This window comes from Beauveria bassiana, assembly GCF_000280675.1.
Source record: "Beauveria bassiana ARSEF 2860 unplaced genomic scaffold BBA_S00060, whole genome shotgun sequence".
Lineage (NCBI taxonomy): Eukaryota > Fungi > Ascomycota > Sordariomycetes > Hypocreales > Cordycipitaceae > Beauveria > Beauveria bassiana.
This window is the reverse complement of record NW_007930895.1, coordinates 11,684-33,103: the sequence shown is the minus strand read 5'-3', so window position 1 is coordinate 33,103 and position 21,420 is coordinate 11,684. Positions and strand designations below refer to the sequence as shown.

General features: G+C 50.6%; 5 protein-coding genes across 5 annotated transcripts; 3 read left to right on the top strand and 2 right to left on the bottom strand.

Annotated features, from left to right (window-relative positions):
- Window positions 1-2,378: 2,378 nt before the first annotated feature.
- Window positions 2,379-4,582, bottom strand: BBA_09618 (dynamin GTPase, putative; the record flags this gene model as incomplete). The annotated part of the gene is made up of 3 exons (XM_008604715.1): window positions 2,379-2,606; window positions 2,644-3,186; window positions 3,236-4,582. The coding sequence occupies 3 exons, from the start codon at window positions 4,580-4,582 to the stop codon at window positions 2,379-2,381; spliced, it is 2,118 nt and encodes a 705-aa protein (XP_008602937.1).
- Window positions 4,583-6,761: 2,179 nt separating this feature from the next.
- BBA_09617 (NFX1-type zinc finger-containing protein 1) lies at window positions 6,762-11,057 on the top strand (the record flags this gene model as incomplete). The annotated part of the gene is made up of 5 exons (XM_008604714.1): window positions 6,762-6,864; window positions 7,022-7,081; window positions 7,128-8,321; window positions 8,388-10,867; window positions 10,932-11,057. The coding sequence occupies 5 exons, from the start codon at window positions 6,762-6,764 to the stop codon at window positions 11,055-11,057; spliced, it is 3,963 nt and encodes a 1,320-aa protein (XP_008602936.1).
- A 2,457-nt stretch (window positions 11,058-13,514) lies between these two features.
- BBA_09616 (SET domain-containing protein 5) lies at window positions 13,515-15,478 on the bottom strand (the record flags this gene model as incomplete). The annotated part of the gene is made up of 2 exons (XM_008604713.1): window positions 13,515-13,963; window positions 14,026-15,478. The coding sequence occupies 2 exons, from the start codon at window positions 15,476-15,478 to the stop codon at window positions 13,515-13,517; spliced, it is 1,902 nt and encodes a 633-aa protein (XP_008602935.1).
- Window positions 15,479-17,018: 1,540 nt separating this feature from the next.
- Window positions 17,019-18,141, top strand: BBA_09615 (uncharacterized protein; the record flags this gene model as incomplete). The annotated part of the gene is made up of 3 exons (XM_008604712.1): window positions 17,019-17,170; window positions 17,781-17,888; window positions 17,973-18,141. 3 exons carry the CDS (start codon window positions 17,019-17,021, stop codon window positions 18,139-18,141), a joined length of 429 nt encoding a protein of 142 aa, XP_008602934.1.
- A 1,199-nt stretch (window positions 18,142-19,340) lies between these two features.
- On the top strand, window positions 19,341-20,525 carry BBA_09614 (uncharacterized protein; the record flags this gene model as incomplete). The annotated part of the gene is made up of 1 exon (XM_008604711.1): window positions 19,341-20,525. One exon carries the CDS (start codon window positions 19,341-19,343, stop codon window positions 20,523-20,525), a length of 1,185 nt encoding a protein of 394 aa, XP_008602933.1.
- Between the last annotated feature and the right edge of the window lie 895 nt (window positions 20,526-21,420).

Genomic DNA, 21,420 nt, shown 5'->3' with positions numbered 1-21,420 from the left:
TTCCAGTGGTTATTTTCAGCGTCTGTTACAGTGGCATGGTGGGAATACAAGCATGGTACTTGCAGTGTCAGCGGCCAAAAATAGCGAGTAGCCCTGCCCACCTTAGTACTAAAACTAACTAAAGCCACCCGCGACACCCATTTCGGTTTTTACTGTATCGAGATATAAGCTACTCAAATCAACATAATGAGGTCTCAGGTGGTACACTAATGGGCAGAATGGGCTTCCAGTTTTTGTAAAGCATTTAATTCTCTAACCAATTTCGATAGAACCAAAACCTGCCAAACCTTCTCGAAGCGGACCTTGAAATGAGGGCAAAACTCATCTAAATGCTTTTAAGCCTCATCACCATTTTTTTCTCGGTCGCAATAATGATGCGGAGCTGCCAGATGTCTGGAGGCTTATATTAGCGACAGATGTGTGGAGATTTTGAGGAATGCCAATTTGCCCGTGACTGTATCAGGATGCAACTCATTGTTCCATCGTCGCAAGGAGGGAACCGACGCGGAGTGTATCCAGTGGTGCTTCTGCGTGATTCGACATCGAATTGCTGTTACCACGGGCTTTGCAGTTTCGCTTGGGAGGACTCATTTCATCCAAGTTGCGAGGTAATGACCTGATATGTACCGCTTTTAAGCATGGGCAGAGGTCACCAGCAGGCTTATATGCGACGTCGTCTGAGTCTTTCTTGCTCTGGTAGGACGAAATAAGGACACTCTAGATTCTGCATGAAGCCTGAACTGGCGCTACACGCGAAGGTAGCATGCTTGATGATTCGTCTGAACTACATGAGGGTCGCAGTTCCGCCCCAAGAGTAGTCTTGCGGTCCCGCCGCATTAGGACGAAGGTTTGAGTGTTCGCCAACCGACCATATGCGGAGTGCATAGCTCGGTATTGGAAATGATGAGCCCCGTAGCCGTTGGCGGTGACGTTGACAATCGGAAGATCCAAAGGCTGGGGTGCAGAAGGTGGTTCATACCAGTCAGGTTGTGCAATACGGCCGAAGCATCGAAATGCACCACTCTTGCGCATGCGTGTGCAGTGCACCATCGGCCCTTCCAACCACATAATTGGTGCCCTAGGGTGGTCCTCGCGTCTCCGACCACGGCGCATGCCGCGAAATAGAATGTAGCCCCGTCACACCCACCCCTGTGCAACATTCATCTCACTCTAGGAGGGCTGGGCACGACGCGCTCGACAACCTCGACGCGAAGATTGTACCATGCACAAGCATGCACAAGAGCAGCGCTCTCGGATGCTCAGTGGTGTATTTTCTGGAGGAGCCTACCTCTCTAGTATCCCCTCGCAAAGACGGGTATGCACGAGGCTGGCCCCTTCTGCGGTCTAGTACTAACTCTAACGCTCACGAGAAGACGCCAGATTGACCGGACTACCTGCTGTAGTCAATATTTTGATTTACGACGGAGGCACGAATTCAGTACTCTGCTCCCCCGCGAAGCTACCAATGGGTGCCGGCTTAGTTTCATACGCCTGCCTTCCGAGCCGTCACGCTTGGTGTGTCTTTCCGCTGGCACTACACTGACAGATCCCTTAGCCTTGCTCATCCTCAAACGGTATTGACGTCAACCCTAAGCACAAGCACGGGCCGCTGCGACAACCCAGATAACGCCCACTTCGGTAATACACCTCTCCCATCTGCATTCGAATTGATCCCTTGTCATTCAGTTTCTTCAATAGTACAGTTTTCTCAACGTTCGCCGATGCAATGCCATGTTGTTACAGCTCACCACCTTGAGTCAGCCTGAAGTGCATACCCATCTCCCGAAGGCGTCTGTCTATGTCTCCAAGGCCTTCCAAAAGTTGGCTGCGCCACTCACGACGCGCCGCCTGTTTGTGTCTTGCGTCGGATGCGTCGGCGATCTTGGCCGCCAGCAACATGAACGAGCTGCCCTTCTCTTGAATATGGAGATATTGATATGCCTAAGGTACTTTATAAGGGAACTTGCCTGGCAGACTATGGGAAGCTTGCCTTTTGATTAGAAATCTGGATTGATGACCGCTGGGCAATGGCCAGCAGACAGGCTGGATCGGAGGTTCTTCAACACGCCATTACTGTAGTCCCAATGGGGTTCCGCAAGACGATAGATAACAAGTAGACACATGCACACGCCGTCTAATTATCGAGTCAATTTAACAATTAGCCCTTCCGCATTCGCGTACCAGCAGTGGGAAAACCTCGTGGGAAAACCACTGCTAAAGGGCAGAGTATATAGAAAGCTAAATCAAATACGCCTCCACCAAATCATTTTACGAGTCAATCGACGAAACAGCCGGATTCATTGTAAGCAAAAAAGAAACGATGGCCAAGTCAAAAGCGTCCCTAGTCTCGCCCCTAGCCTCCTTGCCAAAGGCAAAGGCTAGATAGTTCTCTGCATATCAGCCAGGCTCTTCCTGAGCCCTTGTGCTGTGGCCGAGAGCCTCTCCCGGTGAAGCCTCTGAAGATCAGGTTCTGAGCCTATACGTTCCAATTCTTCGTCAGACATCTGCGAAACCGAATTTGGACAGAATGCTCTCGGAAGAGGCGAAATGATATGTCGCTCTACTACCTGTCGGGCGACGTTGTCGACGAACGTTTTGCGACCCACCTGCAGATCAGATTAGCAGCTAGTCCTTGATGATTACCAAAGTAAAACGTGCTTTGTAGTAGGACTCGAGCTCTGTTAGCGCCTCTTTGCATGCTTGCTCATCCATGTCAACTGTAATCCTTGCCTCAATGGCGGACATGAACCGGTTAATGTCGTCTTGGTGGTTACTGATGTGAAGCTTGCCCCCCCACTCATGTTGGGTCACTTCATTCACGGCGGAACGCATCGCCACCTTCTGAGCATCCAGTCTCGATTTCTGAACGTTATCAGTGTAATAGTGATTGTAGGTCATAGGGCTGCCTTGCTCATCATCGATGAGCTTGCGAAGCTCGGCCAATGCCTCAGCCTCACCATTTTCGAGCCAATCCTGCAGAATCGACCGAACCTCACCCCGCAATTTCTCCTCGGGGATGAGCCGTTTGACAGCGAGTTCGACCCATTGCAATGCTATTGTCATGATCTTTTGGACATGATCTTCCGCAATGGTGCTCCATCGGCGTGATTGCTCGTGAAAGAGCTCCGAGAGAAGGGCAGAATTATTGTTACCCGGCAGTTCACGACCTCTAGTCCGACGGTAGGCCTACTCATGCGTTACAACCGATTACATCTGGAACATGAAAAAGACATACCTCTTTCACCCATTGCATCATTTCTGCTTTACTCACAATGAGCTCGGCTGTTTCGTTGATTGACCCGTGATCTGACTTGGAGGACCGCGCATGCGATCCGACTCTCCTCCTCTGCCCATGATCGCGCATGTTATCTGAGAAGTCTGTGTTCACTTCTTGTACCCGGGCGCGAAGCCTGGACACTCCATCATCAGCAAAAAATTCAGCATCAACACTATGGTAGCTGCCATCCAATGCTGCTTGAATTAGCTCGTAGAGCCTCATGCTCAAGCTAGTCATGAACGATCGGATGTGTCCAACGGTTGGGCGTGCTTGTCCCATCGATTTTAAGTCCGTCTCTGTCGCAACAAGTTTCTTCTTGATTTCTTCTCGGACTTTTGGCAGCTCCTTTTCAATGTGAGTATCAAGTAGGTCCTGAAGAAATCTTCGCAAATTTTCCACTCCCACCCGACTCATATCAAGCTTTTGGCTTGCCCAAGTCGGCGACGCGAAGAAGCGCTGCTCTCGTCTGGACCGCATATCCATAGATATTCCCTCCTTAAGCTCAGAAGGGCTGGGATTTTTGACCAAGAAGAAGCCGAGCTTGAGTTTTATGGTGTCTTCATTCTTAGCAACGAGAGCTATTTTGCTCTCTGCGCCCTCGTTGATCAAGTCTGGTTTAGTAATAATTCCGACAGTCCGCTCGCCCTCAGGGTCATGCTTCCTGGCCAGTTTTATAATGGCCTGGTTCGCCATGTCGTTACTTGCTTGAAGGACGGCAAGAATAATCGTCCGAGAGCTCTCGAGATATGTGGCCACCATATTGTGAATTGCGTCGATGTCCTCCTCAGTTTGCTCCTCGTTGGCAACAGAAATGAGCCCCGGCAAATCCACAACGCTCAAATGTAGCCCTATAGGGCCAGTTATTTCTATGCGGAGAGCGTCAGAGGCAAATGCGCATGCGTTTTCAGTTTTCGTGTAGCCTCGAATTCCCATCAGTCTTGACACTTCTTCAATGATGGAAGGGAGCTCTGACATATCCGTGACGTTCTTCCGATAAGACGACAACGTCTTCTGAACCTCTCGGCTTCGAGACGCGTGTGGCCGAATTGTTGCCGTGATTGTCATTGGTTGGCCAGCTCCGGAGTGCCGCAGAGTGATCTCAGTCGGAAACCTAGTGCAAAGCCCTTCCTTCCTCGGGAAGGGAATGCCGGTGATCCCTTCCAAGGCCGAGCTTTTACCCGCAGATTGATCGCCGCAGACAGCCAACTGGGGTAGAGCTACTACATCTCCTATTCCATTCGCTCTGATTTTCTCAATCTGATTGAGGCGTTGGTTAGAGATCGCAGTTTTCAGATGAGCAAACATATTGTTTGATGGCCTTGAACCGTTGTGATCGGCATGCACTGCCTGGGATGGCGCGAGGACGGCCATAACCGCGAGCTCAACCGATGCTGAGCAGGTTGCACCACGAGACTGTGGCGAGTGGAACAATTGCTCATGCAGAAGGGGGTGAGGATATTTATATTTGGGTTATAGCTGTGTGCTGACCGAGTCTACCGAGAGTTAACGCGCTCAGGTAAGACGCGGAGCGACCCAACATCACAAGATATGTTTCGCACGAGCTCTGACAGACAAGTGATTACGGCTAGTACGTCCGCTAAAGAGTAAACACAGTTAGATTTAGGGTAATGTAACAAAGTATCAATAAAACAGCATGTGAGGGGCTGCGGTGCTAGGGCATGTCTCTGTTCTAGATCGTTGGGTTGTCGTAGCTCTCTCTGAGCGAGTAGCTCAACGTCAGAGTCATGATTTATCATTGAAATGGAAACGCCACCGAATAGAATTCTCAGCCGTGTCATGTCACGCTTGTGCCTGCAGAAATGTTTCCAACAGCGGCATTCAAACAGCAAGCGCAGGCATTCCCACAGCTGTAATTGGTATGAGACAGTGTACATTAGGAGACGCGGTGCGACAACAGTTGCTTTTAAATTACTTGTTTCGTTCAGAAAAAAAATGGTTGGTTAAATGGCACGGCACAGCATTGCCAACGTCGACGCGGGCGGGCGATAATACATACTACAGTTTCCAAGACATCATTCTATACATCTTGTTGGGTACTTGAAGTGCGGTTTGTCGGGCTCGCCTACATTACCGTTTTAGTGGCTCGCAGCACCTCATCGTAGAATTCGTACTTATCCAATTTTATAGCTACTAGTTATAACTTTCTATTTGCCGCCCAGTTCTCGACGAATAAGGAACTTCGCACAGTATATTTACAAATCAGTGAATAGTGACCCTATGTTGGCACCCGTCTTCGACTTCCGTATCCGAGTTCGATTATCCTGGAGTTTCCAAAGTATGCAATATCATAGACTGCGCTATACTTCATTTCCAGATCAGCGAATACCAAGCAAGCGGACGATTACTTAGAAGAGGGTATAGTATTCTATCAGACGAAGATACCAACGCCAGCATTTTCTAGCGGCCAAGTCTGTAGTAACCACGGTATGTAGTTGAAGAAGTAGCAACGGATATTGAGGGTGGTAGAGCATGTCATATTTGCTACAGGGTTTGCGACCTTGTTCATTGTCTTGCATAATCCTCTAGCTTTAGCCCATGGATTTTAGATTCCACATCGCAAATGATAGGCTCCATATGAGTACCCAACGAACAATCATGATGAGCGATGCTCCGCTGCAGGTATGCTGTCGTTTTGACATCATTTTCCTTGAATCCGCTTGTTGTCTTTGATTTCCCGTGTCTGTAGGATGATTTATGGTCATAAATGTCGTCGCTTTCCTGGCGAAGATCCCAAATACCGGTTTCTCTTGTATCCTATCCAGATACGAAAATGAGAGGAGAGTTGAATCCACGAATCTCCTGCAGAATCAACTGGACACTTTTTCTACTCATTTCCATAGGTAGACTTTCAGGTGCATTGAAAACACCGATAGACGTCATGTGGCGTATAAGCGCTCCAAGCAGCATGTCTGTGCATTCAACTGTGCAGTTGCTGTGAAGGCCCAAACGAAGTTCCACAACTTTCTTATCCAGGGTGGTGAGCAGGTCGTATATGAGATCTCTTCTGCGCTGTTGTATGGTATCTAAAGCCTCGTCAGCTGGCACAACGTAAGAGACATTGCTGGTGTACCTATAATCCTAGGTGCAATCGGCGGCAAGTAGTCCCCCATTGCATCTGTTGACGTACGTATGGCTGTCTGGGTTGTTGCTGTGAAGATTGACGGCTCATCAAAGACAGAAGAGATAAAGATCCAATCGAACAGATCCGGAGATACTTCTACTGGCAACTCTTCACCCAGGTAGCGAAGCCATACCTTAGCGTAGAATCAAACGGCGTCGCGACATTGCAAATCTTCAACAACGGCTGATATTTCTGCCAGCAACCGGACTGATACTCTCTCGGGAACAATTTTACTCTGGCCATGAATGACAGAAAGAACAATTCGGAAAGCCTCCGCGTCAAACAGTGCCTCGAAGGTCCACTTGAAAAGTCCCGTGACTTCATCTTTGTTAGATTCCGCAAATGGATGCAGAAACATACACCTTGCACGATCGGAGGCCAGCTGCAAGTGTTTACTTGAGACGCGGAAGTGGAGAATTTGTCGTTCAGCGGTGTCGCTCGCTAAGTAGGTCTCGTGAGCAAAGTGGCGCGGGGGTAATGGGAAATGCCTGCAAACCTGGATTCGGAGATGAGAATTCTAGGGCGTGAACATCGTCTTGTTCGATCTGCTCATCTGATGCCTCTCGCGTGGCCTTATTAAGTTTTGGTATCTCGATAATCAGGTCTCCCTGAGGATCGAGTTCAACGGTTCTGGGCGCCATTGCAGGCTATGACAAGTCCATGTAAGGTTTGCTGTTGAGTCAACACGACACAAACGACTGACGGTAGCAAACGTCAGATGCTACACAAACCATGCACTGGACCAGTTTCTCGAGCATATACTAAAAGATGGCACTAAAAAGGTCATCCGCATTGGTGGCCAGAGTCATTCAGCTGTTCTAGAGGGACACAATCTACGGGCAGTTACACAAAGCGAATCCAAAAGCCGATTTGAGCGCTATGGTCTTGCCATGTCCTACCAAGACTTGGACGCCGCAGCGGAGAGCATCGAGAAGATACTGGGCAGAGCGCATGGTGCATTACGACAAATAAAGTGGGAAAACATGCAAAAGTACCTCTCACGGTACCATCCACACATAGCTGCCCAATTTGCAGAGACAGATGAAGACGGATTCGAATTCGTGGGACGACACCCTTTCGACATATGGGCATCACTTAAGACGGACGCGGACTTAACTCATGACCATGGCGCCGAGACCGAGATAGATTTCGATGCTGTTCTCCGGAAGGCTTCTACAAGCGTCAATTCTCTTTCTGCATCTGAGCGACAACATCTTATGGACTTTTGGGGCATGGATAGATACAAGCACGCTGTTAATGACTTGGTCGAAACGATTGAGGGCACCTCTACAGAACAGCGACAAGTGTCGAATATTCATGACGAAGTCGATCGGAGGGTGCTTCAAGAGGCTGATGTCATTGGCATTACGACCACGGGCTTGGCGAAGCGAATATCGACTCTCCAGAGACTGAAATGCAAAGTTGTCATTTGCGAAGAAGCAGGTGAGGTGATGGAGGCTCACATCCTTTCAGCACTACTGCCGACCGTGGAGCACATCATTCAGATTGGAGACCATGAGCAGTTGCGGCCTCAAATCAACAACTTTGGCTTGTCGTTGGAGAGCAAGCAAGGGATGTTGTACCAGCTTGACCGCAGCCAGTTCGAGCGACTCTCATTCGGGATTTCAGGGCGACCCAAAATCCCATTGGCTCAATTGGAAGTGCAGAGACGCATGCGCCCCTCCATATCCTCGCTTGTACGCGAGACACTTTATCCCAATATTCAAGACCACCCAAGCACTTGCGACCTCCCAGACGTTGTGGGCATGCGAAAAAACCTCTTTTGGCTTGACCACGGCCATTTGGAGGCTGGCGAGAGCGCCGAGATGCACCACAAGTCGCATTCGAATGACTGGGAGGTTGGCTTGGTCCATGCACTCGTTCGTCACATTGTTCGCCAGGGTGTGTACAGCAGCAGTGACATTGCAGTGCTGACGCCATACACCGGGCAGCTTTAAAAGCTTCGAGCATCGATGCGCAATGACTTTGAGGTGGTTCTCAGTGACAGAGATCAGGATGCCTTGAATAGAGATGGTATTGATAGTGAGGAATCCGACTCGCAAGAAGAAGTGCCATCAACGCAACGGAAAGGCGCTCTGGCGAAGAAGAAGCTCAGCGATCTGCTGCGCGTTGCTACGGTGGACAACTTCCAGGGTGAGGAAGCAAAAGTCGTGATTGTATCTCTGGTCAGAAGCAACAACGCTCGAAAGGGTGGCTTTTTGAAAACTACGAACCGAATCAATGTTCTTCTCAGCCGAGCGCAACATGGAATGTACCTCATCGGGAACGCGGAGACCTATACAAATGTCAAGATGTGGCAGACTGTTATAGAGCTTATGCGAGCGTCGGATTCTGTTGGGAAAGTCCTTGCATTGTGCTGCCCGCGGCACAAAGAAATGCCGATCAATGTATCTAAGCCCGACGACTTTTCTCGGCACAGTCCCGAAGGAGGGTGCTCGCAGACATGCTCTTGGCGCCTCGCCGACTGTGGGCACATGTGCCTCGCGCGCTGCCACTCGGAAAGTATGCACAACATATTTTCCTGTCCACAGCCTTGCCAGCGTCTACATGAGCCATGCGGACATGGGTGTCAGAGGCCAACATGCGGCGAAGACTGCGGGAAGTGTCTCGTGCCGCTGAGAGATGTCGAGCTGCCTTGCGGCCATGTCAAGGACACTGTGGCATGCCACTCTGCACAGAACCCCGAATCGATCCGCTGCGATGTAATTGTCGAGAAGGTTGTACCCGACTGCAACCACAATGTGAACATTGCATGCTTCAAGTCGGTGACCGCAGAAGGCTATCGATGCCCAGCACCTTGCTCAACTCCGCTGTCATGTGGCCACATTTGTCCCGGAACATGTGGCAGTTGCCGCGAACAAGCTGGCGACACGACTGGAAAGATTTTTCATATAAAGTGCCGAAAGATTTGCGAGAGACCATTTGGAACATGCAATCACCACTGTCGCAAGCCCTGTCATGCAGGCACCGAGTGCGGCCTGTGTGTTGCCCCCTGCGAGGTACGATGCCAGCATTCGACATGCGCTGCAACGTGCAGTGAGGGCTGCACCCCCTGTGTGGAAAAGTGCGAATGGTCCTGTGAGCACCAGGGCACCTGTGCGATGCCGTGCTCAGCAACATGCACCCGGCTGCCCTGCAACGAGCGGTGCGCCAAGCTGCTCTCCTGCGGCCATCGCTGCCCGGGCATCTGCGGTGAAGCCTGCCCTGAGGACTTGTGCAAAGATTGTGGCGAGTCGCAGGACTCGCGGGTTGATCTGCTCGAGATGAAAACATATACCGAAATCGACGTTGACGTGGACCCCATTGTCGTTCTAGGCTGCGGACACTTTTTAACAGCCGAGACCTTAGACGGACTCATGGGCATGCACACAGCATATGTGTCTGATGTTGAAGGTCGCTTCACGGGCTTGGTCGAACTTTCCGGCGAATTTGCCAAGATGCCGCAGTGTCCGGACTGCAAGCGTCCGGTGAGGCAATATGCGACGCGACGCTACAATCGAATTGTCAACAGAGCAGTCGCAGACGAGTCAGGCAGAAGGTTTCTAGTCGCAGGCAAAGAAAAGCTAAAAGATATCAACATGGAGCTGGAAAAGCTACAACGGGAGCTCGCCGAATCACATTCGGGTATTCTACGAATCATCAATGTTCTCCCCGCAGGCCAGACTGAGACCCTTATTCGGCGCCTGCAGATTCGCTACAGGGAAAACAAGAAGCTGCGTCACAAGATAAAGACTTTTTGCAATGAATCTTCGGAGAGATATAAGCCCCATCATAAGCTTTATGAAGCCACGATTCACGCGCTGCGAGGAATTGGGCGAAATACGTTGAGCGACGGCCTCGCGGCTCTGTCAATGCAGAGCCCACCTCGCCGGGTCGAGAGAGATTGTCGTGTGGTCCTTGCCGGCGAGATGGCACTTGTCAAGCTGGATTTTATCATACTGGAAGACATATTTGATCTTTTGCCCGCAATCGAAGCTGCAAATTTCGCGCAGCCACCGAAATGGCCAGGCGGTTCTCCGCTTCTGGTTGCCAAACTGTTTCTGAAGTCTTGCTCGTCGTTAATTTCCCGCTCCCGTACTGACGCTTTGCCTAAGCTCGCTGCCGAGGCAATCCTGTATCATGCCAGAATGGCGCACATGTACGGGTTCCGCCCGCGTCTCGATGAGGCAGAAAGGGCCAAAGCGAGCGGTTTCCTGGACGAGGCGAGGGAAAACCTCGAGACAGCATCCCGCATGTGCGAGCAACCCTTTCAAGATGCTGACACGTTGAAGGAAGCTGTTCGTAAAACTATTCAGCTACTACAAGCGGAACGGTATGAGGCGGTCAGCCCGGAAGAGATTGCGGCTATCAAAAAGGCCATGCTCAGCGGGCGAGATGGGATGGCCACGCACTCTGGTCACTGGTACAATTGTGTCAACGGACATCCGGTACGTTATTGATCCTTCCGGGGAAGGGAATTATTTGCGTGTTGATAGTTAACTTGACATGCAGTTTGCGATTGGCGAATGCGGGATGCCCATGGAGCAGGCGCGCTGTCCCGAGTGCGGCGCGCCCATTGGAGGTCAAAATCACCAGAGTGTTGCTGGTGTCACCCGCGCCGATGCTATGGAAAATTAAATGTCGCCCGTAATCTGGCACAGAGACGGGGTGTGGACTGTGGTATGGGGCGATTGATGAGAGAGATGTCTGGCTGTGTCAGGTTGCTTTTGACTTGTTGAGTGAGACTGCCCGGTGTCGAGGGACTAATAGGGCGTATGAAGGGGTTGCTCAAAGTACCATCTAAGAATTTGCTTCAGAGATGTAGGTACTTACGCTTTCACTGTCAATAAAATGATTATGTCGCATCTGCAAAGCAGCAGTAACTATTTAGAGTGTTCTAAGTTAGTCGTGGAAACTTAGCAGGCTGGTTGATGAACTAGTGGCGCAAGGAATACTAGATATGAGAAGATTAGCTAATCGCGGTCTATGCTAAGTGTAGTGGCAGCAGGCTGGAACAATTCGCGTAGTGAAGTCTTGAAGTCGACTTGCTTTTGTACGTCGCCCGTTGCAAGAGCAGACTACTGCGTCACCGCGTCAGCCCGACAGCAGCTATATCTTGAATGTGCTGAGCGGGCAGAGGTCTTTCTAAAAGAACTACGGTTTTACTCCGCTGAACTATTCTCACAGCGCATTGGCCCGGCTCGACCTCGGACTCGAGAAGAGTCGTCCGAGGTGGTACACGAAAATCTCCTGACGAGAGATGGTCTCACGTAAGCGGCCGGCGAGCGATGAGCAGCCGGACGGTGCATCGCATTTGCAAACAAGCAGCGGTATTGCGAAGTTGATATAGCACATGGCTAAGGGGAAAATTAGCTAAAAAAGCAGGTAAGCCGCAGGGGATTACCTACATAAATAGAGCAAGTACGGTGCGCTATTATGCGCATAGGCGGACAGGCGGAGACGCTCACCCTTACTCGTCTTTAGCGGAAGCGTTAACAGGCTGTTTGAACTTGCTGGCGGGCAGACATGATGTACAAAAAGGCCTGTTTACTTAATCATAGCAGATTAGCTTTTGCAAAGGGCGAGAAAATTTCTAACCTCGCAATATACAGATGGAACGTGGCAAGGAAAAAAGAAATGGAAGAGGTCCTACAGATATCGAGTACTGCACCTCTAGGCTAGAAAATCTAGTGAAACGTGGTGCGGCACCGTCTGGTGGTAGGTACAGTTCCTGGTGGTTCGCCTGTCAATGGCTGAGGGTGAGTAACTTTTGCCGGCGAGGGGGCAAGACCATTTTCAGGCTCCTAATCCCAAAGGACAAGTGGGGGGCTTCAGGTACCTCGAGCAGAGTACCTAAGAAGGGGGGGGCTCCTGGGACAGTGACCAAGGGTATTTCGAAGAATGCACTGATCCGAAAATGTCCTCCCACCAAATTTGCGGCAGCGTGGTGGTGCCCACAAGAGGACGATACCTCCTTAGTGCAGGTAGCTTCAGCAGCACCTCTGTCAACGCCAAGTTCGGCGGCTCTGGTTCTTGCCGCCAGCTGCCTGGCCCGAAAAATGCTCACAACAGACCAATGCACTGCTGTGACATGACCCCAAAGCACGGTGCATTGGATAGAAGTCGAAAATAGAGATGCTGGGCTTTCTTTCAAGCATCCTCGTCACATAAGCGCCAAGTTTGGATGACAACCTTAACCCGCAGCAGGAACGAATCAGCCAATCGTTCCGTTGCTGGCCCCCGGGCATTCGAGCGAAAGAGACCGAGCTTCGCAGCTCACAACAGAGTCGAAATCGCATACACACTTAATCATTCTGGGGAATCACGGCCTTTTCAATTTTCAATAGCTCTTTCATTTTGCGAAACTTGACGCGGGGTGATGTACGTACCTTTGCTCCATGACCTAATAATACCTGGTATACATGAGTGAGGTTTACAGTTGAAGCACAAATTAAGAAGAGTGCGGACAGACCTCTCAATATGAAGTAATTCAGATCGACAAGATGCTATTGTAGCAAAAGTCCTCCAGCCAATCATAGCTGTTCCAGCGCATGTTAAGGCATTGGGGAGTTGGTGCGCTACGCAGGAATAGTATCGATCAGTGAGCGTCCCCCAGGCACAGTCAACGGTGATGGTGAACGCGTGCACAAATCGGCACATCGCTTTGTCGGCAAAGATGCTTCGGACATGCCGTGTGTTCGCGAACTTAACAGGTTCGCGCATGATGACCAGGCTGGCTGCACAATCACATTGCCGACCTTCATACATTTTTCGGGTTTCGACCTCGTCACTTGATCCTGCTTTCGTTGACTTATAAGGAGCGCACTTCAGAGCAAGGTGTTCCCTTCCGATAGAGAGCCTTCATCCAATTCCGTAGAAAGATGGCACAGAATTGAAGGGGCCGGCAATGAGAGCCCTCAGAACAGAAAAGCCGTGAAGCCGTACGACGCAGATTAGAACGCTTGTAGCTCCCATGTTTGTACAAGAAGAAAATGAAGTACAGTAACTTAGGCATCTGATGTATTAGTATTAGGGTTTCTTGTTGCAATCTGAATCGTGGTAGTTCAATAATCTAGCTTTGCTGGTCTGGATCTTTTATCGTCGCTGCTTCCACAGCCAACTTTCAAAATCTTGAGCATTCAGCTCCGTGGGGACCTTCGCTACCGCCTGCTTCCATTTGTCCGCTGTGCCAAAGAGCCTATGCGCAGCCGGAGAGTCTGCGTATTTGCCTAGCCGTATTGCATCAGGACCGTCATCACCCTGCAAAATCACCCATGCATCCTTTGCCCGCTGGGCAAACACTCTGGCCCTCGCTTGATCGCCATTCGCTATGGCAATCTGGAATGCGTCATAATAAACCCTCGGCACTCTAGCATCAGCTATGCCCTCCTCCTCAACGAGTTGAAGGAGTGAGCGCGCGGCACCAAGCGAGGCAAGTGGGGTCGAAATGATACTTATGCCATCGCCAATTTTCTTGTCAAGGCTTTCAATCTTTGCGAGCCTCTCATCGCTCTGCAAGAGATGACCGAGGGCATGATGCAAAGCTCGCAAGAGCAGCGGAATCCAAAAGCGCTTTCGAGGCGAAGCTGTCTATCGGCATACTTACTTGACCCGCTTAGGTACGATATGGTGATTTCTTCTCCCTCTTCGATATCTCGGAACACATGAATGGTGATCTTGTTAAGTCTCTCGTTCCAGGTATTCTGTGCATTGTGCCGGCAAGAATGGTTGATTCTGGATGCTTGGAGAAAAAGGCCCCCTTCCGTGGCTTCGGACCCCAGTGGTAGCGCATTGGTCTTGCAAATGCCTAACTCTGGGGTATACCGGTTTCCGTGGCTGTTATGCAACGCAAAGAAATCCTGCTTCTGCTTGTCGCTAAGACGTTCAATCTCTCGACAAATGTCGACTCCCGCGACCTTGACGTTCGGTTGTTTTTTTTGCACAATGAATAACGGGCTTTCGGCTAGTATGCGAGTACCTTTGTGGATTTTCGTAGTTGCGACGATACCTTGGCCTTTACCCGGAATTTCTCTCATGGTAAACAGCGTCTGAATATGTTTTTTCTTGTCGTGAGCCTTTGCATTTCTCTTCTTGTTTGTCGCTTTTCTTCTCCAGAGCCAGTCCTCAAAAGCGTTCGGCTGCAGTCCAGTCGGAGTATCACTCACTCCGGTTTTCCATTTCATAGATAGGCCGTATAGTTCTGATCGTGAGGGATCCTCGGATAGCTTTCGGTGATGTATGACCTCCATGCAGTCGTTGCCTGCAGTCCTTTCCCACTCAGATATTGCTTTCCTTGCAAATATCCTTCCTCGCGCTAGGTCTCCATGTGTGATGACCATCTGAGCAGCGTCAAAAAAAGCGCGAGCCAGACCTGCATCCCCTGGCCCGTGCTGCTCGTAACACTGAATCTGCTCATCTGAATAGCGCAGCATCTGCAGCAGTGATGTCAAGATCGCTTCCAATCCTCCCTGCGAGATCAGACTTTCAAGCCTCAAGATGGCTCCTAGTCTGACATCGCTTTCGCGGCTCTCTTTTCGCCCCAACGCACAGAGACTGCAAGAACAAGTGAAGAGAAACTTTGCTTTCAAGTTGGCTTGTCTCCGGCTGCGGCTCTCGAGGGTGCGCAGGTAAAAGATGGTGATCTCCTCGCCTTGCTGTATGTCACGCAGTGCATGCACCGTATGTCGCTTAAGATTCTCGTTCCAACTCTTTTGTGCATTGTTACTACAGGCGTGATTGATGCGACAGGCATGCTCGAAAATCCCTGCATCCGATCCATCTGCCCCTATGGGTAGTCCATTTGTTCGGATGATTCCTGCATACTGCTCAGATACACTGTTGAACTCATGGACGTTTCGAAGCGATAGGACAATGTCTAGTTGAGTGTCGTCGAGAGCCTGGGTCTTTCGGAATACCACACTTTCCATCTCTTTACTTTTTAGCCCTTTGTAAGGTATCCACAGAATGGGTTTTTCGCATAAGATTCGTGTACCATTCGGGATCATTTCGGTAGCGACGAGCCCTTTGCCCTTTCCAGGGACATCTTGCAAAGCATACATGACGGTAATTTCAAAGTAGCAAAATTGAATGGGCAATCATTGCGAAGCGACTCCGGTTGTAAATTCAGCAAGTCGTCTCTTTAAGTATGTTCTCGTAATTCTCCCGTTAACCTTGGGGGAAAGCGCATTCGTGCCTACGCAGCAGATCGTTTCTGACCAACGCCTGCCAGACACAAATCATGCAGGTTTAGGAAAACTGGCAGGCCCCGCGGCATGCTGCAAGCATCGCCTCAGTGAGTAAGACCTGCAGATTGTGGCGTCGCCAAATTATCTCTGCAGCTCCCGCACCCAGTCAGCATGGTGTCGATAACGGTGGCCAAAGAACTCATCGTAGCTGGTGCCAGTTTGCACGAAGCTCAAGTGGTGTACATCATACGTAGCGATGCCAACGTTTAGCAGCTGTAGCAGCCCTGCTTTACTAAATTAATCTGCCGAATATTCGCTTGTCCTGAGCAACTGGCAGGCGCGGCACCAAAAGATTGGGGATGGTCGCTGCAGGCTGGCCTGCAGCTGCTAGAATAAGGCCGAAAGTCCGCCATTCTTGCTGCCCAACGCCCATTAAACGCCAAGCAGTTCGGTCATAGCACCCCCAGCTGGGTCTTCGTAAAACGCTCACCCCAACCAATCGCCGAGAAAGCCATTCTGTCTCGCGAGGGTCTGTACCCCAGCAGAGTGTTCCCGTGGCAAGGAGGACCCGAAGTAGGAGTAATTAGAGCGGCAACGGCAGGTCTTGTTGCAGCTCCCGCTCTTGGTGTCGTCTGTCTCATGGGTTCACGGTGTCGCTGTCAGTAGAGCTCATACATTAGATGATTTGCACCAATCTACAATCATTCTAGCGACCAAAGTTCTGCAGAATGGATGCTAAAGGAGCAGTGGGCCACCACCGCTACTGTCCAAATTCGACCGCTGACTCGTCTACCCAAGCTGCGACCGATGTCTAAATTATACTCTGCTGCAAGCACTTAGCCTGCGATATCATGGTCAAAAGCGATCGCTCGTGAACTCCATAAATCGGAGTCAAAGGCCCGAGGCCTTCGTCAGTGTGGATGAAGCTGAGCGATTATCACACGAACTTGGAAGCTCAAGACGGAAGTGGTCCGGCTCCGAGTACTTTGTTGCTCTCAGAATTGTGTGGACAGCTCACGAAACAGTGTGACATGCATCACTAACTAGTGGTAGGCCCTCGCTCGCTCGAACTCCGGGTCTTCTACCTCGCTGACGCAACAGCTCATCCCTTGCAACATCGCTCAACCGGGCCGCGAACATCTAAATTGGCGGTGAAAGAGAGTGCTAGACCACAACTAATCACTTCAAAGGACGCAACCCTGCCTTTGCATGTTTGAAAGGCCTGATAACCACCAAGACACGCTCCAAGAGCCCAGAGCCATGCAAGGGAACGAGTTGTCTAGCACACGTTGGTGCCCAGGAAGAAGAGATGGCCATACTACCAAGCGCTGTAGTATATGAACGATGACGCTGAAATCATGTTTCAAGATTTTCCCGTATCGCTGTCCAAAGCCATTTATAACAACCTGAAAATATGCCTGACGAGCAAGGCCAGCGTATCGAGCGCAACTGTGGGCTTATATGGAATATTGGTGACTATGACCTCGACGTCGAAACAAATGACTGGGTGAATTACGTTGCCTCGGTCAAAAGGGACTACCGTAATAACCGCAATGGGTGTCGGGGGTGAATACCTACATAACAAACTTACTGAGCAGCCAAGAATAGCTTTTACCTGCTAAGTACCTTCTCGTCCGCTCTTAACAGGACCTAACGGCTACAGTACCGGTAGTTGTCGCTTAAAGTTTTACCAATTGCATTCATCAAATTCATCGTTACACACAATACTGTGGCTCTGAGGGCACGAAGGCACATCTTTCTGTGGATGTATGCAGCATGAACTTAGCTGTCTCCCACTCTCAACCTCAACACTCGGCCAGCAACAACAGGTCTCCGCAACCTTCTTCAATAACCTCAAAAATTGACAGATTGGTCAGGATTGAATGGATCAATTAATCCCTGAAGCCAATTCGACGAAGACCTCAAATCCCGCGAGTCATAATGACAGCCGGCCCTAGGTCCGAATGGCTATTGAGCCTACCTTGCAGCGAGGCGTCAGCGTGGTGCTCTGTAGAAATTGCCAAATATCTGCGCTATAAGCCTCTTATTTCCATCAACAGTACACTTACTTAATACTTGCACTTTCGTAGCAAAATCCACACCCACAGCCAACCTTATATCAAGACACCAGAAAGAGCAAGAATAAATGTTCCACACATAAATACCTCAAGCATAGTATGGCTGCAGGCGTGCCGTCTCTGGACGCGGATCACACGCCAGAAGACACGTCTTTTACCAACATATCTTTTACCGACGCATTCTGCACCGCCACTTCTTTCAGCGGGTATGCCCGCGCTGACAAGTTGATGGAGGGCTGAAATTTGTAACGTAGAATTCGAATCTTGTTACGTAACTATTGCCTATAAAGGTATTTTACGGGTCTTGATAGACCGATCAGAGCTCAGGAGTTCATCAAAGTCACTCTCTTAGAGTCTCTATCACAACAACCGCCTTCCAGCGTGCCTCCAGCGCGTTTAAGCGTGCCTCTAGCGTGCCTCTGGCGTGTCTTCAAGCGTACTTCCAGCGCGTCTAGTTGATGGGCCCCGCTAGCTACTTTGCGGAGGCCATCTACATAACCGGTTTGTGGAGAGACGGCAAGCCAGATGTCACGCCAAAAAAACACAGACGCCTGTCCCTTGGCGTACATTTATTGTCCCTCATATGTGACGCCGGAGATATTTGGTCTGGGGGGTGGTGGGACACCGATTCCGAACGGGCAAAGATTTGCACTGCTCCTGCACCGCCTCGATTTAAGAATTGGAAGGCTATGAGGCGGTGAGGAGGGAGGATGCATACTGCACACCGCAGACACCCTCTCCAGCGTGTTGACGCTACAACAAAGAAATTTTGCAACGTTACCGCGCAGAAGGTCGAGCCAGGCCACGGCAGCGATGGATTCGGACACATGAATACGATTACAATCGACGGTTGCAACTGAGAATTCGAATGTCGCATCGAAACAGACGCGGAAATATGCATGCAGCATCTGTATGTCGCTACGGCAGAGGGTAGCAGACAGAACATCCACACCTTTGTCACCGCAGCTGGCGAGTGTATCAACCGAGTGATGCGAGTCAAGCTCAGCCGCAAACAGAATCTTTGTTCTTCGCGTCTGGCGACGCCCGTTTTGTGGCAAAGTAAACGACGCGAGATGGCTCTCTGGTACTGGCCACGAAGCAGCATGATGTCACTGAGCGTGATATGCGCGTGGTGGTTGGCTCACCCACATCAGCTGAAGGTGCTCTGTGCTGTACGAGGACGGAAAGAGGTGGGCAAGATTGCGGAGGGAAGAGCAAGGCGTGAAGACACACTTGATGCGGGCTGTCCAAATGCTTTTGAGAGATGGCGAGGCATGCTTGTCTCTTGCAGGGGTTCCCAGAATGCCATGGCCGTTGGCAACCCCCCTCTCGAAAGCACAGGAGGCAAGTCACGCACCAGAGCACCGTTCGTGGGTGAGGCTGCTGCGAGTTTCTCTACCTACGAAACGCGCACGTGTTCGTCCAAAGACCGGCGCGTCGATTTTATGGCATGCCGATGGGCAGCCAGCAGCGCAGCTGTATAACAGAAAACCGGGCGACTTTACAGCCCAACTTGCCTATAAATAGAGGCCGCCGTTGCGTCTCAAGAGAGCGAAGAAGACCTTGGGGCATTGAATGCAGAGGAAACATTTTCGTTACTTGACCGCCGTGGTCGTCAAATACTCATTTCTCAACTTTGTTCCAACACAGGCTCCATCATGGGCGGCTCTATGAGCACCAGCTCAGGCCCATCTTTTGGCCGTGCTGACGATGAAGAATATTCGTACTTTGGCGCAAGCTTCGGAGGTAGCAACAGCTATAACGGTGCTGCGTTTCCGAGTGATGCTAGCCCTTTCAGCGGTCGCCGTCCTCGTTTTGACAGTGGCTTTTCCTCTCACGCAGCAGCATCTGCATTTTCTCCGGGCCCATCCTTCGCTCGAGGACCTGCATTTGCCGCTGACACTGCTATTTTTCCAGGCCCTGCATTCTACGCTGGTTCTTTGTTTCCCCACGAGCCTGCATTTTCTTGTGAAAAAATCCCTTCTCTGAGCACAAAGCCCAGCATTGGCGATGTGGACATATCCAAGCCTAATCTGGCAGTGGGCAAGTGGGACTACAACATTCGGCCGAGAGTCGAAATCCATGCGCCAAAAACGTTCAATTTCTTGGACAAGACAATCGGCTCTGACTCGATACCTGTCGACGTCCGATTTGGCGGCAAGGCATTTGTATGCAGGCAAGAGCCAGGCTACGATGTCGGTCTGTCAGCGGACTATAGCGGCGAAGTGAGTAACCACAGGGCAAACCATTTCGAAGCACGCATGCCGCGGCTGTCTGCCACGTTCGCCAAAGGCAAGGGCATCGCTAGTGTTGAGCCACTAGATCTCGCCATGTCGAAGACCATTTTCAGCTGTGAGTATACAGTTGACACTGACGCACTTATGCGTAAGAAGCAGACGGCCAGAGACGGCCCTGCAAGGGTCACGATTGGCGGCTATGCCCCCCTCTTTGTTGCTCCAGAGGGCAGCCGCGTCATCCGTGGCTGGCCGGTGAACGACAGTCTTGCGGCCCTAGACCTCTCCATCACAGGCAAATTGGAAAAGGACTGGTCAACTGATTCCAGGACTACACTTGAGGTCGGCCGCCACAACATGTTCACACCTGACTCCCGCTACTCCACGCTTACTGTTCGACATTGCCAAAAGGCAAGCAGTCGCGTCTCTGCGCGCTCGCAGGTTGACGTATTGCAGTCTGATGTTGGACTGAATTGGGCGGTTTGCTTAGGTGTAGAAGGAAAAGGCAAGATTGGCACGGCAGACATCATTGTCGGCGGCGACATAAAGATGGAATCTGATAGCAAAACCCCACTAACATGGTCGGCCGCTGTGAAAGTTAAGCCTTAACCTGAAGAACTCTGTTATTTTGCTTTATCATTTTTGTTAAGTAATAAATTTTCTGAAGTTTTCTATTATCTGTTACGCCTGCGAGATTGCCACCAAATCCGGTGGTAATTCCCACCAAATATAGGTACACTGGGGCTGAGATGCATCACAGTTCCTGACTAGCCAAGGCGCCTACTACAATGAGGAAGGCTTTGAGACAGATGCTTCAGGCTACATGTTCTCAGAGAAGACCGCCTTTTCGTACCTTTCAGAGCCTCCGTTAACGATGACTTGGGCGAAAATAGCTAGTAGAGCATTAAGCGGCAACTAGCCATTAAGCCCTGTTAAGGGTGGGCGAAAAGGTACTTAGCAGGTACAAGCTGTTTTTGGCTGTTACCCGCTATCTTTGTTATGTAGGTGTTCACCCGCGACACCCATTTCGGTTTTTACTGTATATGTATTATTACGGCCGCTTCTGTCCATGACGCCTTGCTGCCGCTCGCCCGAGGCCGGCTGGAATGAACTCGACAGGATGCTCTCGCTTTGGGCCAAACAGAAGCTCCGCGGCCCGCGGGCGGCCAATGACGCAAGAAGAGAGGTTGGAAATCTTCGGTGGGCCAAACGGAAAGATGAAGCCAATTCTTAGAGCCTTCGCGAAGGAGCCGAAACTGGCGAAAGGGCAACAGTGATATAGTTGCGGGAGTATGGATTGCGTGGATAGAATTACAGTGAAGGCGTTATTTATTAGTGCCGCCCCTTAAGGCGTTAAACTAAACAGCGAGTGTCGTGGGGTTGGCCACTGGTGGGTATTGTACTGCGGGGACCCTCTGGTACCTGGCCTAACACAGGCCATGTCTGGCCCTTCGTCCCGCTGTAACAAAGCCCACTGATCGTAGAAATAGCTCTGTTTTTTTTA